The 16,262-nt window shown below is 31.2% G+C and overlaps 2 protein-coding genes across 2 annotated transcripts; one reads left to right on the forward strand and one right to left on the reverse strand.

The window, feature by feature from the left end:
* Nucleotides 1–6,727: 6,727 nt before the first annotated feature.
* LOC109815668 (CO(2)-response secreted protease) lies at nt 6,728–11,954 on the forward strand. The gene is made up of 9 exons (XM_020380448.3): nt 6,728–6,979; nt 7,092–7,348; nt 7,468–7,579; nt 7,838–8,348; nt 10,125–10,225; nt 10,392–10,637; nt 10,771–10,885; nt 10,969–11,179; nt 11,355–11,954. Exons 1-9 carry the CDS (start codon nt 6,783–6,785, stop codon nt 11,909–11,911), a joined length of 2,307 nt encoding a protein of 768 aa, XP_020236037.1. The 5' UTR covers nt 6,728–6,782; the 3' UTR covers nt 11,912–11,954.
* A 1,701-nt stretch (nt 11,955–13,655) lies between these two features.
* On the reverse strand, nt 13,656–15,855 carry LOC109815670 (GDSL esterase/lipase). The gene is made up of 3 exons (XM_020380449.3): nt 15,593–15,855; nt 15,050–15,502; nt 13,656–14,433 (listed from the first exon to the last, which is right to left on the reverse strand). Exons 1-3 carry the CDS (start codon nt 15,662–15,664, stop codon nt 13,744–13,746), a joined length of 1,215 nt encoding a protein of 404 aa, XP_020236038.1. The 5' UTR covers nt 15,665–15,855; the 3' UTR covers nt 13,656–13,743.
* Nucleotides 15,856–16,262: the final 407 nt, after the last annotated feature.

A 16,262-nucleotide genomic window follows, 5' to 3' on the forward strand; every position in this document is an offset into this window, starting at 1 on the left:
CTTCTAAAATAAATTGTGAAGAATTAATAATAAAAAAACAAGTTTATGTTTTGATATTTTTTATATAAAGAAATTTAGCACATTTTTTTAAATAATTAACGTTGTGGAAACCTGATTTCATTATGGTAATTTTTTTGTTGTTGTATTTGAAAGAGAAACTAGTTTTTATTATGTATTTGTGCACGATGAAAACTAATTTTTGTTGTGTACTTGTATTAAAAAAAATTTCCATATCAGCGAGAGATTAATATACAAAATACTTAACCCGATTATATACAAACTCATTTTACGGTGTCGTGTAAAAACAAAACAACAATATCTTTTTGTTATTAATAGTAATTGTTAGTAAAATAAATAAAAAAATACTAGTACAAATCATCAAAATAATTTCATGTCCACCTGTTTGAAAGATGAAATTTTTTTGAGCACATTCAAATTTTTATTATTTTTTATTATTTTTATTTATTCCTGCTTCTCTCCACTAACTTGGTTCTTTATGTGTAAAAACAAACGACAATATTTTCTTTTTTTGGTCATTAATACAAAATTTCGTTTCATGCAGTCATGCTCCCATTTACTAATGGGCTTATAAGCCCAAAACTTGTAAACAATGACACCCATCGGGCCTTCACCCCTTTATAGTTTTTTGTTAAAAAATAAAAACCGTAATCAAAATTTCAAACGGTAAAAGTGAACCTTTACACGAATTTTGTCTCATTTTTATTTTACGGATTCCGTCTTCAAGTTTTTATTAAAATACAAATAAAATATTATGATTAATTATATTGTGTACCCCAAACTTTTAGTTTATTACAAAATTTGCTTACAATGACGAACTTTCTTCTAATTTTGAAAATGCTATGAATTGTAATCCTCACTCACATTATACTTTATATGATTATAAACAATCATTTTTAATTTGTAGTAACATTCATATAAGATAACATATATATTTATGAAGAGAGGTTCACTTATTTAAAAAATAAGCCTATTTAAACTTATTTTACATAATAACTTATATTTTACATAAAATTTTAATGTCTCAACCGTTAAATTAAAAAAATTTAATGCATAAATTAAATCTACAAAGTTTTAAAATTTTTGAAAACTATTTGATATTCTTTTTCATTAATTCAAATTAAAGGATAATTATTAAAATATTTTATACGCTGATTTGAATTAATGAACGAAGTATCAAATAGATTTTAAAATTTTTAAAACTTTAATTCGCATACTTGATTTACGCATTAAGAATTTTTAATTCAATAGATGAATCGAATATTGATGTAAAACATAAGTTATTGAATGAAGTAAGTTTAGGATGACTTATTCTTGGAGTAAGTAGATCCCCTCTCTCTCTATATATATATATGTGTGTGTGTGTGCGCGCGCGTGTGCTTATTAGATAATTCGATAAAAATATAGGTTAGATTGCTCAACAAAAGTCTATGACATAACCTACGTATTAGGCCCAAATTAAGTCGAACCTTTTTAGAAAATAGGCTAGGTCAAGACTTTTATTAAAACATATTTAGTTAATGTGATCCATGTCATTTAAAAATCTTTTTAGACCCAATAGATTAACATATTTAAATAAAATAAGAATATTATTATTATATTATATTTGTTAATATAATCCGACTTATATAAAATAAATATTTATTATTATAATTGTTATATCAAAGTCTAGTATTCTCTAATGTATTTTTACTCCTAATGCTAACATATTAATTTTATTTTAATATATTCATATTAGTTGTATTAATGTATTTATATACATGAGATATTTTTTTGTCCTATTATGAGTATCTCCTAATTCATTGAGTAGAGACTAATTATGCTTGTAGTATTGTGTTTCCCATAAGTCTGATATATGAGTAAGTGATACTTAATTATTATGTCGATTCATTGAGTTATTGTATATGTATTAATATATGTGATATTTGTATTAATGTACTAAATTATCTAATATTTACCAGTTATCTTACATGAATATTAATAGAAATTTAAAATTATCATTTATAGTCATATTAAGTATAGTATGATGGTGTATTATGATTCACAATATTTTTAAAATTAGAGAGAAAATTTAACAAAAAAAATTATTTAAAAGCAAAATTTGAAATAAAGTAAAAGTTAGGGATATAAATTCAATTAATTTTGACACATATGTTAGCATTCCATTTATATTTAATGGAACATTAGCGAAGAAATACAATTCACAATTAACATTATAAAACTCAAGGGTATAAGAGCACCTCCAGCGGCAGGTGCTTAGAGTGTTGCTTGTTGATAAGCAACGGTGCTTGTTAGAAACTGTCATTGGAGTGATCCTACATGGCATTTGCATTGCTTAAAATTTTTTTGGTGTTGCTTGTACAAGGCACGGTGCTTAGCATTGTCAAGAGAATTTTGATTGGTTAAAATGATCTACGTGGAATGTGGAGCAGATTTATGAAAATAAAAAAAAAACAGAAAAAAACATGTTCACCTCATCTTCGTTCGTCCCTGGAGGTCTGCCAACGCCGGCCCGTGTCGCCGGTCGCCTTTCGCGCGTCGCCGGTTGCCGTTCGCGCGTTGCCGGTTGCGCGTCGCCGGTGGTGTGTCTCCGCGCGTGACCCCCTAAGCCCGCGACCCTTCCGCGCGACCCAGTCAGCACGTTCATCTCCTCCGTGCGGGCAGACCCCTTCGCCACGAGCGCGCGGCTCCATATAGCCAGACCCGTCACCGGCGCGGGAACCACCTTTGCCCCGCGAGCGCCAGAAGCCCCAGCCGAACCCCTCCGCCCCGCGTGCGACCACCTCCGGTCGCGACCCCTCCGCGCGCGACCCCTCCACGCGCGACCCCTCCACGCGCGACCCCTCCGAAAGATCAACACCTCCGCGCGCCGGTCGGAGAAGAGAGAGTGCAGGGAGAGTGAAGGGAATACTTTTGGGATTTTTATTATTATGTAATACTTTTTTTTATTTGTGATATTCACCTAGAGTTGTTTTTATTATTAAAATTTTTTATTTTTTTTATTATTACAATTTTTTAATTATGTAATTTGTTTTAATTATTAGTTATTCATATTTATATATTATTTATAATAATTAATTTTATAAAATTTTTTTATAAAATATAATGTGAGGTGTCAAAAAGTGTAGTATGAGTTGTAAAAAAGTTGAGGTGCTTATAAGCAATTTGTATTGGAGCAAAAGTTGTAAAAATATAGTATGAATTGCTTATGAGTGATGTGACACAGTGGGACCCATTTAAAGTGGTTGGGAGTTGTTTATAAGCAACTCCTATTGTAGATGCTCTAACAAAATTTTTAAGAAAGTCAACTTCAACCTCACTTGCAGCCACATCTAAAGAAGTAATATTTGTTTCCATAAATAGTAAATATTTTGAAATAAAAATCTTTTAGAATCAGAGTTTTCTCTTTGGATGGTTAGAAATAGAAATAGAAAAAAATTGTTAATAATTTAAATAATAACTTAAAACTTTCTATTTGTATATCGTCTAACATTTGCTTTATATTAATAACTTATTAAAATAATTTATCTATGTCTTTTAAAAAATATATTTTAAATAGAGAGTTTTTCTTTAGTATGTTTCTACCTTCATATTCTTATTTGGTCTTTGACATTTAATAGGTTTTCTCTATTGAGTTTTTCATATTGAAATAAGTTTAAAAAAGATTTGACTAATTTAACCCACGTGTCAATTAAACTAAGTCAGGCCAGTAAAATTTAGGATTGAAAGATACCAAACTTATTTGACTCAATTATTTTTGAAATTACATGTAAAATTATTAAAAATAAATAAAATGACTCAATTTGACCAAATTTGATATGCCAACAAATTATATGTCAAATTAAAAAAAAAACATAGTTGTGTAAAATTTAAGTTGGATAAAATTAATCACTTTTTTTTTTCCACTCAATCAGACAAGCTTGGTCAAACCTACATGTTTGACAACTCTAATAAATACGATAACAAGGTAAATGAAGGAATATTGGTTAAACAATCCAATGAAATTAAAGGTATAGATATATTAATAATAACACATAACAATTTTTAAGAAACTGAACCTGAACATCACTAGTAGCAATATCTATATATAAAAAAAAAGTAATATATCTTTCTATGATTTTGAAAGAAAAAAAAATAGAACCAGAGTTTTCGCTCTCGGAAGATTGTTGGAAATATATAGACATAGTTTATTCATAATTAAAATAATATCTTAAAATGATTCTATTTGTGTTTCGTCTAACACAATACATCCTAGGCCTGGTTGAGAAATTTAAGGAGTTTTATATAAAAAAAATTGCATGAAAAATCCATCTTTATTATTTATTTTGGAAAAAGACTGTGACCAGCAGTTGGATGTTTAATTTCCACCTTCATAGTTAACGGTGTACCAACTGATATTAAGCACCCACCATATTTCATTTTCATACCATTATATGCATTAACCCTCCATAATCTTAATTAGTTATAATTATTTTCATCACATTATTCCTGCATAGCAAACACCTTCTTCAACAAATGTGCCCTCTCATTATCATATTCATGATCACTGTGATGGAGTTCTCTTAACAGTTTAAATATTGATACGCCAACGCAATTGACATTAGATGTTGCACTTGCACCTATAAGGACATTTTGTTCCTTATGAATTAATTAATCTGGATAAGATAACTAACATTAGAGGCCAATCTAGTTGTGCAGAGCAATACTGCATGCGTAAGTAGATATCATAAGATCAAATGTGGAAAATGGAAATAGTGGCGCACTACGCTAATTCTGATCAATGACTCACGCATATGGATGAGACAGATTCAGAAAAATAAAAATTAAAGTGGGAATATGCATCCATCCAACTCCGTCAATTGAAGAAACCAAACTAATTAACACCTTCAGCATCTCTGTGTGGATACAAATAATCAACTTATCTAATAAATTACATAAGATAAGCATTTCTCCACAAATGGTGAACTTAAGGGCGTGCCTTCCCTCAGCCACATGATTCATTTCTAGTTCGATAATCATTTTAATTTCTCCATCAGAACGCACTCACCATGTGTATGTTATATAAATCATGTACATTTATGAAATTTTACGTTAACTCAAAATTATTTAGTTTTTAATATAAATATATGTTTTTAAAATGCATAAAAATAACAATCATTAAATTATGTTTCCTATTATTCAATAAAAAAATAAAAACAAACATTTAATAAAAAAATATAACCTTCGATATATTAAGAAACGTTATTTCTTAAATACCTTTTATTTTAAGATTATTAAAAGTAATTTAATAGAAGTAGACATCACGTGTGAGTTTATGTATATATAAAACCATACTTAGACCAAGGCTGACTTTTTTTTTTCTTGTGATATCTAAAGTTTTTATTAAAACTTATTTAGTCAAAAAGACTAGAATATAAACTATTTAAAAGATTATTAGTTGACCTATTTAAATAAAATAAATAAATAATTATTATTATAATATCAATTATAATGTATTAAAATCATATAATTCAAGACATATACATATAAATTTAGGAATTAGCCAATAAAAGAAAAATTAACAATTGAGAAATTAGGAAGAGTAGTTCAAATTATAATTTTAGAGGGACAAAAAATCTATAATTCAAAATATATACATATAATATCTTAAAAGTCAGGTTGCAATTGCACTTCCTCATCAATTACGCATGAAACCATCACTGGATAGTATTTAAAAAAGGTCTATAACCAGTAAAGCTACCAACTTTATATAATATATATTTAAACATATATACCAACTTTATATAATGTGTATTTAAACAATGTTACGTCTGTTAAATAAAGTCTAACTTATCTAATCTATTTTTATCTTTATATATATATATATATATATATATATATATATATATATATTATAAAAATAGTTATTAAGGAATAAAAAAAAGATTTAACACGGTATACAGTCCAAATATAAACAAATTTTTTTAATTATAAAATTCTTATCAAGTTCTCTTAGATTTGTCGTATATATAATGATTATGGTACAAACCCACGGACAGGCCACGATAGCAAAGGTCATATATGTGTGTGATAGTGCTGGTTATAATTGTTAATTACTATACTGTTAATTTACTTTTCAAAATCGGGAACTTATGATGAATGCCAAGGATAAGGAATGTTTTTGGTTCAGCTGAATAGCATGGTTTGAGTAATTATATTTATGAAACAAATAATTTTATTTAAATCAATTGTATTAAAGCCGTAAACTAACTAAAAGGACACTTAATTAACGAGGTAGCTATTAATGCAGGCAATAGGCGTTTCATTCCCGTAGCTACTTTAACTAATGAATGAGTTTGATTGATAGCAATAACATACATTGCTTAGTTAGCTTTAACAGCGAAATATGTTGTTCATATAATAATATGGATCGACATGCCGCATTAAATGTTACCAGCGGGTTGCTACCTCCACTTTTAGTTATCGAATATATGGTGGTTGGCACTAACTGCAAAATTTGCATATATTGTAACTACATCTCAAATGGCGCACTTTGCGTGGCTAGAGTGCTTCACGCGCGTAATTGCATTGCGCATATGGAAATATGGAATAAAGCATGCCATTATTCCACCATCGCAGATCGTACCTTTTTCTTTAACAGTAGATCTAAATTGCTCTTCATTGCTGACACAATTAAGCACCCATCCATTGCTTTATATATAACATGTGAGGTTGTTTCCAAACCACACCAAGTGAAACTAAGAGTTAAGACAACTTGAAGTAACATGAAAATTAATAATACACTTTTCTTGCATTTACTCTACGCTTTCTTACTGTTTCTTAGAGCGTCAAGCTCTTCAAATGCAGGAAATGGAAGTAATAACAGTAAAGAAGTTTATATTGTGTATATGGGAGCTGCAGATTCAACAAATGCTTCTCTTCGGAATGACCATGCTCATCTTTTGAATTCAGTGTTAAGAAGGTACGTAATATATGGTAGTAACATATATTATTATGTGCTCATCTATAAATTAATTTGATGATATATATATATGTTAGTATTTTGTGACAATATTTTTTTGTTATGAATGAAGGAATGAGAAGGCTCTAATACGGAACTACAAACATGGTTTCTCAGGGTTCGCAGCTCGACTTTCGAAAGATGAGGCAGCCACAATTGCTCATAAATCTGGTGTAGTGTCTGTTTTTCCAGACCCTATTCTCAAGCTCTACACTACACGTTCTTGGGATTTTCTTAAATACCAATCTCACGTCAAAATCGACACCAAACCAAACACGATCTCCAATTCTTCTTCAACGTCAGATGTCATACTTGGCATCTTAGACACAGGTTATCAATGATTAAAGAAAAATGATAACATTTACGTAATATATATGTACATGTTATTGATTATGCATGTTTCTTCATTTGAAAAATATTAACACAACAAAGGAATATTTCATTTTTAGGAATATGGCCAGAGTCAGCGAGTTTTAGCGACGAGGGTATGGGTCCAATTCCATCCCATTGGAAAGGCACCTGCATGAAATCTCAAGACTTCAATTCCTCTAATTGTAACAGGTCAAATCTCAAGCACACACTTATATATCCACCAAAAACATATAAATAAATAAATAAAGAAAAATGTTGCTATTGTTATTAACTAAAAATGCGATTAATTTCTAACAAGACGGGTGATTGAATGATAGCAAATTAAAACCACTTTAGTTGATTCATTGTTGTTTATATTATTAAATATTTCCATCATATTGATGTGTAGTGGGTCCCACTAGAGTAACTATTAGGTTTGTGTTGACTTTGACTTTTAAATTTGATTAGGAAGCTGATTGGCGCAAGGTATTATGCGGACCCTAATGAGGATGATGACAGCACGGCAAGAGATTCATTTGGCCATGGGACCCATGTGGCGTCCACCGCCGTGGGCGCCACCGTGGAAAATGCATCGTTCTACGGTCTTGCGGCGGGGACCGCGAAGGGTGGGTCCCCAGATTCAAGATTGGCGGTTTACAAAGTGTGTTCTAGCTTTGGGTGTCGTGGTTCGGCCATTCTGGCGGCATTTGACGACGCCATTGCCGACGGAGTGGACGTGCTGTCGCTGTCACTGGGTGCTTCCCCTGGCTTCACGCCGGACTTGACGACGGACCCCATTGCGATCGGAGCGTTCCATGCCGTGGAGCGTGGCATCGTGGTGGTATGCGCTGCCGGGAATGCTGGTCCCAGTCCCTACACTGTAGTCAACGACGCGCCTTGGATTTTAACCGTTGCTGCTTCCACCATCGATCGAGATTTTCAGTCCTCCATCGTCTTGGGTAGTAACAAAACCTTCCAGGTACATACTGAATTCAAGTCAATTTTTCAACTTTAATTTTTTTTTATTTTTTTTCTCTTTATTTTTCATATATAGTTATGAAATAAAATGAAATCTATCAATTAAATTTCATATAGAAAGGGATGACACTGTTAAATTATTAATATATAGTAACGATACATGATCATTTTTGTACATGTATTCATAATAAATAAATTGATTGAGAGATACATATAAGTGATGTAGTATAAGTTGTTGTTGTTGTTGTTATATATATATATACGCGTATGAATTAAAAAGAAATAATATAAATCAATTCTCTGAATTAATGACAATAAACTAAGGACCTTAAAAATAATTTTGTTTCATAGAAGAAAAAAAGAAGCAGATATTAGAATGGAAATTACTGAATTATGTGCCATGCAATATGATAATGCTTCAAATGCAAAAAGTTTAAAGAAAATGGTAGTCAAACTAACAAGTATGGCTTTTCGAAGAAAGGAAACTTTTATCTTCCAAACATCTTCTAGGGCCAATCATGAGTCACGGATCCAGAAATTTTAGATAGTGAGGGCAATATTTATTTATATATTTATAGTATTAAAAATTTTATGTATAAATTTTAAAGACATAAATATATATCATAATTATTTTTTTACAAGCTTTTATATCTACAATTACAAATTAAAGATAAAAATAAATTAGGTCAGATTATATTTTATTATAATTTAGTAAGTTTGAACCTAACTTTTTTTAAAAATATATATCATAAGTATGACTTATTTATCTATCATAGACATTTTTAAAATGTTTGGATAGAACTACAATCCTAAAGACCTACTTTATAATAATTTAATACTATTAAAATATAAAAATAAATATGTTAATTTTTATAAAAATCAAGTTTAATTTATTTATGATATAATCATGTTTTTAATATATAATATATTTTTAGATGATAATTTATTTTAAAATATATTTTATAATAACAATTCTAAATGAAATATAAATCTTTTGATTTTTTTTTATTTTGATTTTTTTAATCAACATATACAATTTTGCTATTTTGATCTTTTTAATCAACATATACAATAAATAGAAAATACAAAAGGTAAACATGCATACTGCAAATTTTATTTTATCAAAAAATATTTTTTTAATATATTACATTATATATGTGAGTATTAATATATATATATATATATATATATATTATAATTAAACTTTTTTAAAAAATTGATTCATTATTAAGGAGTATTCTTTATCACATAAAAGAATTAATCTCTTTTAAAAGTTTGACAAACATCAAATAAATAAACATTTTTTTCGAATTTATATTTTGTACATATGATAATTTAAACATATATATTTGTTTTATTAGAATATAATTTTTATTTTTTAAAATATACTATTTTTTTAAATAAAAAATTATATATGTGTCAAATAGTAGCCCCCACTCTCTAAAACGTGGATCCCTCCTTGCGGCCAATAGATGATTATTCTTTCATTTAAGTTTCTAATTAAATTCAAGCACTTAAGTCTTGAATTAAGTAAATTTTAGATCATGTAAAAAAGAATCAGATGAAAAAAATAGTTCATTTTAGGATTTTGTTAATAAATGTTTTAAAAGTATTATTAGTTAAATTATGTATTTAATAAATTGTATAATTAGTTTTTAATTACTTAAAAAATATAAAAGCTTCTTTATATTTTTTCACAATTTTTTACTTTTATTTTAAAGGGCTATAAGACAACTAATGCTATCTTTGCCAATCTTTGATAACTATTAAACTTCAGGGAAGAGCCATAAATTTCTCTCCTCTTTCAAATTCTCCACAATATCCACTGATATATGCTGAGGCTGCCAAGGCAGATAACATAGACTTAATTGAAGCAAGGTACGTGTACAAAATCTACTAGTTATGAAAAACCCTATCAATGAATTAGATTCTTAAAAAACTTGAGGGTTCAAAATTGGAAATCTAAAATTCAACTAAGGAATATCAAGCATGTGTTTCATTCAAAACCTTTCAATAAAGCATATGTTTCATTTGTCCAATGCAGACAGTGCCATTCAGATACATTAGATGCAAATAAAGTCAAAGGGAAGATAGTCGTTTGCGATGGTAAAAATGATGAAACATATGTAACTAGAGATAAAGTTGATATTGTAAAAAGGGCAGGAGGAATAGGTTTGGTTCATATTACCGATGAAGAAGGAGCAATAGCATCAAATTATGTGGACTTTCCAACAACGGTGATAAACTCAAAAGATGGAATCATGATTATCCAGTATCTCAATTCAACAAGGTAAGAATTTCACATAAAATTATTACAAGCAAACATTTAGTTTGTAAATTTGTTTTGAATCTTATTTGAGATCAAGATTAACAATCACGTCTAATCACGGCTTAATTTAATTCTTTGTACATATAATATAAAGCAAACCAGTAGCAACAATTCTACCAACAGTTACAGATCTTAATCATAAGCCTGCTCCTATGGTGCCTAACTTTTCATCAAGAGGGCCTTCAACGCTTTCTAGCAATATTCTCAAGGTACAATATGGCATAAGGATTATATATGTATTGAAAACTATCTCAATGCTCAACACTACAAAATCTATTTCTTCTTTTTGTAGCCTGATATTGCAGCACCGGGAGTTGACATTCTTGCAGCATGGATTGGAAATAGTGCAGAAGAGGTCCCCAAAGGAAGAAAACCCTCTCTATTCAAATTAGAGTCAGGGACTTCAATGGCTTGTCCACATGTTTCAGGGCTTGCAAGTAATGTCAAAATACAAAACCCTACCTGGAGTGTATCTGCAATCAAATCGGCCATCATGACTACAGGTCAAACATTTGATAAATATACAATTTTTTTGCTTATTTGACCTTTGACATTAACAATAACCTCCTTACAAAATTTTGGGTAAAAAATGATGTCAATATAATGTATAATCATATAAATTATAAATAATTATTCCTAAGTTATGTAATATAGCAATGTTTCTACTTTTATATGCAGCAATTCAAAATGACAACTTGAAGGCTCCCATAACAACAGATTCAGGGTCAGTAGCCACACCTTATGACTATGGAGCAGGGGAAATGACAACATCTGAGCCGTTGCAACCAGGGCTAGTTTATGAAACCAACACCATTGACTACTTGAACTTTTTGTGTTACGTGGGACTTAACATAACCAATGTTAAGGTCATCTCCAGAACTGTCCCTGACAATTTCAGTTGCCCCAAGGATTTGAGTTCTGATCTCATCTCCAACATTAACTATCCTTCCATAGCAGTAAACTTCACTGGAAAAGGAGTTGTGAATGTGAGTAGAACTGTCACAAATGTTGGTGAAGAAGATGAAACAATATACTCCTCTATTGTCAATGCTCCTAGTGGAGTAAAGGTTACATTAACTCCAAATAAACTTCAGTTTACGAAAAGTAGTAAAAAATTAAGTTACCAAGTTACTTTCTCCTCTACTCTAACCTCTTTAAAAGAAGATCTATTTGGATCTATTACTTGGAGTAATGACAAATATATGGTTCGGAGTCCTTTTGTATTAACTAAATAGCCGGTTAAAAAGAGAGATGAATAAATTCAAGTTTAGTTCTTCATGGTGCTTACCCTCAAGTCTTCATTATTTATAATTCATTTGCCCACCATTTTAATTTAATTTAATTAATTATAATTTAAATTTCTCAAATACACTTTTTCAAATATATAAGCTGGCCTACTTACTATTTACACTTAAAATGAACTCCAATTTACTCAAACGCCTTTTGCTCCCACCTTAATACAAAAAAGAAAATTAGATTAATGCATAATTGGATGGAAGTAACCTTAGTTTTTAACACGAGATGCTAAATCAACGTCAATTTAGTGCTTCAAATGCAAGCCTCTCAAAAGAAGTTGCAGACTAAAGGATTGATTTTTCAACAAAACTTGTACAAAGCAAGGGGGCATTAAGCACATGAAATAAGGAAATGTGAGTTTTCAATTGTTGTAATGTTAAGCAGTTGTCTGTTTGCATCATACGAAAGTTTAGTCTGGTCAAATTATTATAGGGTAATTGAAGTTAGAGGTTAACGAAGGGTAGTATTACTACAAGCATGCCACAGATATACTTCGGAAGTTAAAATGTTTTTTGTATTGAAAGGTGTTACCATGATTTTCATATTTTGTGACAAAAAGTTGTCGAGCTACTATGGAAAAACCAAAACACAACTAATGAATTATGAGAACTACATTTTTGCATGGTTGATTTAGATATTCACCTTTTGTTCCTTTAAACAATAGAAGTTTTGATCGAAGAATCTTGCCATCAATTAAATATTAAATCCCATTAACAAAAATATAGCTTAATAGAATTCACCGTTTCATTAATCTCTCTCTACCTTCTTCTTTCACATTTCACACCTTCTTATCTATCAATCAACTCCATTTATTTTGCTCTAAGCGCAACCACAACCATGATAGATTGAATGTTGGAAAAAAAATTAAAGGTTGATTTTATCATTCTTATCACATCAATATCAGAATGTAGACATTTGAATCATTTAGACCGAACAAATTTTTTTAATAGTAAACATGTATATATTAGACTGATCTATTAATAGTAAGTTCCTAAATATTATTTTCTTTAGATATACTCTTAGTTTTGTACAGTCACAAAGCAGTGTAAAATGTATATATTTTATTAATAGTTTTATCATCAACAATGTCATAACACTCAGAATCCTATATTTCAAGATGGGCATTGCATTAGTAAAATAACGTGGTCAAATTTTCAATGAACAATACTACCATCTATCAATTGAATTAGTATTCTTTGTTGTGATATCGTGGAGCAAAAGAAATGAAGTTGCGGAGTTGTTATACGTGAAAGAAGAGGGGAGAGAGACTAATAACAGAGTGAGTAATATTGGGTTATAATTTTTTTAACCCAATAGGGTTTAATATCTAACCGATGGTTGAGATTCATCAAACATGAATTCATCTATTAAAAGCAGAAAGAAGAGGATTTGAACCCTTTGCATGGTCAAGAAGACCACCGATCTCAACAAGAATTGACTGTGAAACTTATATATCGCTCACTAACTGTGGAAATCTGAGAATTATGTATATGTGTATACATTATTATTTTAATAGTCAAAAAAATATTGTGTCATGCCTGAATGCATTGTACCCAGGATGCATGATGAATAACTTATGCTAAAGATCATCAGATTATCCCAAACTAATCTAGAAAGCCAACATACATTCTAGAACCTGTATGAAATGAATGAAAACCAAACATCTTTTGAACCAAACAAATCTATATAACAAAGAATAGCTAGTCATATTATATACCTGGTCAAATAAAATGTTGAAATCTGAACAAACTGAAAAGTATGCAGGTATTCATTACAGGGACCAATTAGATTGAAGCATTAAAGCAGCTATTTTAGATTTCCCATCCATTCCCAATACAAGACCTGGCTTCAAACAAGAATTATTACCCACACTAAATTTTAGATAGGATTCAGCCTGAAAATGAGTTCCATTTGCTGAATCTCCAATTGTCCCACTGAGACTCGTTCCCCAGCCTAATGAATCTTCAGAATCATCAGATATGATTACACCCAATTGTACAGATTTGGGATTTAATTTGTTCATCTCAATCCAACCTCCAATCTTTGTAAAGCCATCAAGTTCCGACTCCGCCAAAAGAGCAATAGAATCAGCTGAGACTCGTGACTTCATTCCCATCAATGGTGACGCTTCTGGTACAGACTCAGATACCTCATTTTGCTTGAAGACTATTGGAATTGTAAGTGCTCCGAAATTTCCGAGCTGTCTTGATGACAAAGGCACTTGGTGAACACCCAAAACAGACAATTTAGTTCCTCTAGGAAATTGAAACGCTAGTTGCCCGAAAGTGCTAGATCTATTCTCCATTGTGTTAGAACTAGGCGGCATTCCCAGACCAGTTACAAGTTGAGCCAATGAAGCAATAACATTTGACTTTCTCACAGTAATGCCGATAGCAGTGCCATTGTGTGAGTTCAAAAGAGGTGGTCCGAAACAGGAAAATTCTGTAAGCCTCTTCCCAACCTAAACGGGAACAAGACCATGTCAAAGCATAACAATGACCCAATTAGCAAAGGGTGGAGTAGATAACATTTTAGTGTTAACATTTTTCTTTTACGCTAAACAAAATGAATGTCTCTAGTACAAGCAAAACAATATGGTCCTAGCGGTTTACTAAATCTGTGGCCCCCAAGAAGAGATTTGCAAATCCAGATAAACAGCAGGCAAAGTAAAACTATTTATAATTCATCTACATACTAGATAGACCGGTGAATTGACCTCAGGATAATGAACCACATTTATACTTCGGACAAACCCATCCACACACAAGAACACTTTTGCTACAAAGTTTTCAAGGCTAGGCATTGTGTTTCTAACGACTAGCATGTTGTTTGGACTTGCACTCACATAAAAGTTTCATTCTACAGTAAGCTTGATGTTCCCTCATCTAGAATTTTTTTTCTATCCGTAAAAATTACAATGACCCATGCATACTATCCAATCCCCAAGACCCTAGTAGAGAATTTTATATCAAAAAACCATTCCTGGATTCTCATCTCCAATTTGAAGAGAACACCAAATACCAAAAACTGCAAGATGGAACAAATTCCAACTGGAAAAACATAGAATTAAACGGTACCTGATGAAAAGAATTGGAAGCAATTGCAACATCCCTGCATCGAGCACCTATTGGCAAAGCCACAAGTGAAAACCAATCATTGACATTTGCTGTAAAACTAAGCTTGTTGAGAGAAAGAGGCTTCTGATCACAATGTTCCCTCTCTCTGTGAGTGGCCACAAACTCAGCGGAACCAGTTCCCTTGTCTCCAATGGTTGTTTCAAAAATGAACCTGGAATCAACGCCTGTTCGGATTCCCCACCTATCTGCAGCATCCTCTAAGCTAACATTATCCAACACCAACAAAGCACCCGAAAAATCCACGTGGCCTCTCACGTGAGTGGCGTTCTCTCGAAAGGGACCACCTTTGGAGGTTTGGTAGAAAGAAAGTAATCGCTCAAGCTTTTCTTGACGGTCTCTGAGTCTCATAAGATCGGAGAACGCTTCTCTCTGCAACCGTTTAAGGATTTCAACCTGAACTTACGATTAATCATGGTTAAGGAACACTAAAGAACCTAAAACGCGAGAAAAAGAGAGAGAGAGAGAGAGAGAGAGAGCAAATACCGGATTGCGGCGCCCAAAAAGGCCGTCGAAAAAGTCGTGGCCGGATTTCGCAAACGCTTTGAGTTGCTCCATTGTTGTTATCCACGGAACCGACAAAACCTACGTTGTTGTTCAGTGGGCACCAAGGTATTTTCTCTTCGTTAGAGACAGAGCAAACAGGGTGGTTTTGTAATGTTCTGTTGTTTCTTCACTGTTCAGTTCAGTTCTTTGCTCTACTTTTCTTTTTCTTTTTTTGGTCGAAATGGTTCTCAAAACTCAAAAGGGTTCGTCACAGTCTCATCTGCGCTCTTACTTGGGCTTCTACAGAGTTCTAGTTCTAGTATTGTACCCGCAAAAAATAAGCCCATTAATATACAAACTCAAAGTGAGCCCATTAATATTAAAAAAAACATCCATTTTCAATTTGGTTCTTTACTTATTATTTCTGCTTGCCCCTTCACTAGTTGCGTTCGGTTCTCTACTTGCTTATGCTCCCAGAACACTGACACCAAAGGCCATCACCCTTTTTTTGTTTTTTCTTAAATAAAACAAAAAAATGTAATTGAAATTTCAAAGGATATATTACATATATATATGTTTGACACGATAAATTAAAAACAATACATCTGCGTTGAGATTTTTAACGAGTTTTACAGAACAAAATCACATGAAAAATGATCTTTATATGGAA

The sequence above is a fragment of the Cajanus cajan genome, chromosome 4 (genome assembly GCF_000230855.2).
Source record: "Cajanus cajan strain Asha chromosome 4, NIPB_CcT2T_4, whole genome shotgun sequence".
Lineage (NCBI taxonomy): Eukaryota > Viridiplantae > Streptophyta > Magnoliopsida > Fabales > Fabaceae > Cajanus > Cajanus cajan.

Coding starts and splice junctions, on each gene's coding strand:
- LOC109815668 (XM_020380448.3), top strand. CDS start 6,783: ATGAAAATTAATAATACACTTTTCTTGCATTTACTCTACGCTTTCTTA. Junction 7,580..7,837: donor AATTCCTCTAATTGTAACAG/GTCAAATCTCAA, acceptor AAATTTGATTAG/GAAGCTGATTGGCGCAAGGT. Junction 10,226..10,391: donor ATAGACTTAATTGAAGCAAG/GTACGTGTACAA, acceptor TGTCCAATGCAG/ACAGTGCCATTCAGATACAT.
- LOC109815670 (XM_020380449.3), bottom strand. CDS start 15,664: ATGGAGCAACTCAAAGCGTTTGCGAAATCCGGCCACGACTTTTTCGAC. Junction 15,503..15,592: donor TTTTTGGGCGCCGCAATCCG/GTATTTGCTCTC, acceptor TCGTAAGTTCAG/GTTGAAATCCTTAAACGGTT. Junction 14,434..15,049: donor CTTCCAATTCTTTTCATCAG/GTACCGTTTAAT, acceptor GTTCCCGTTTAG/GTTGGGAAGAGGCTTACAGA.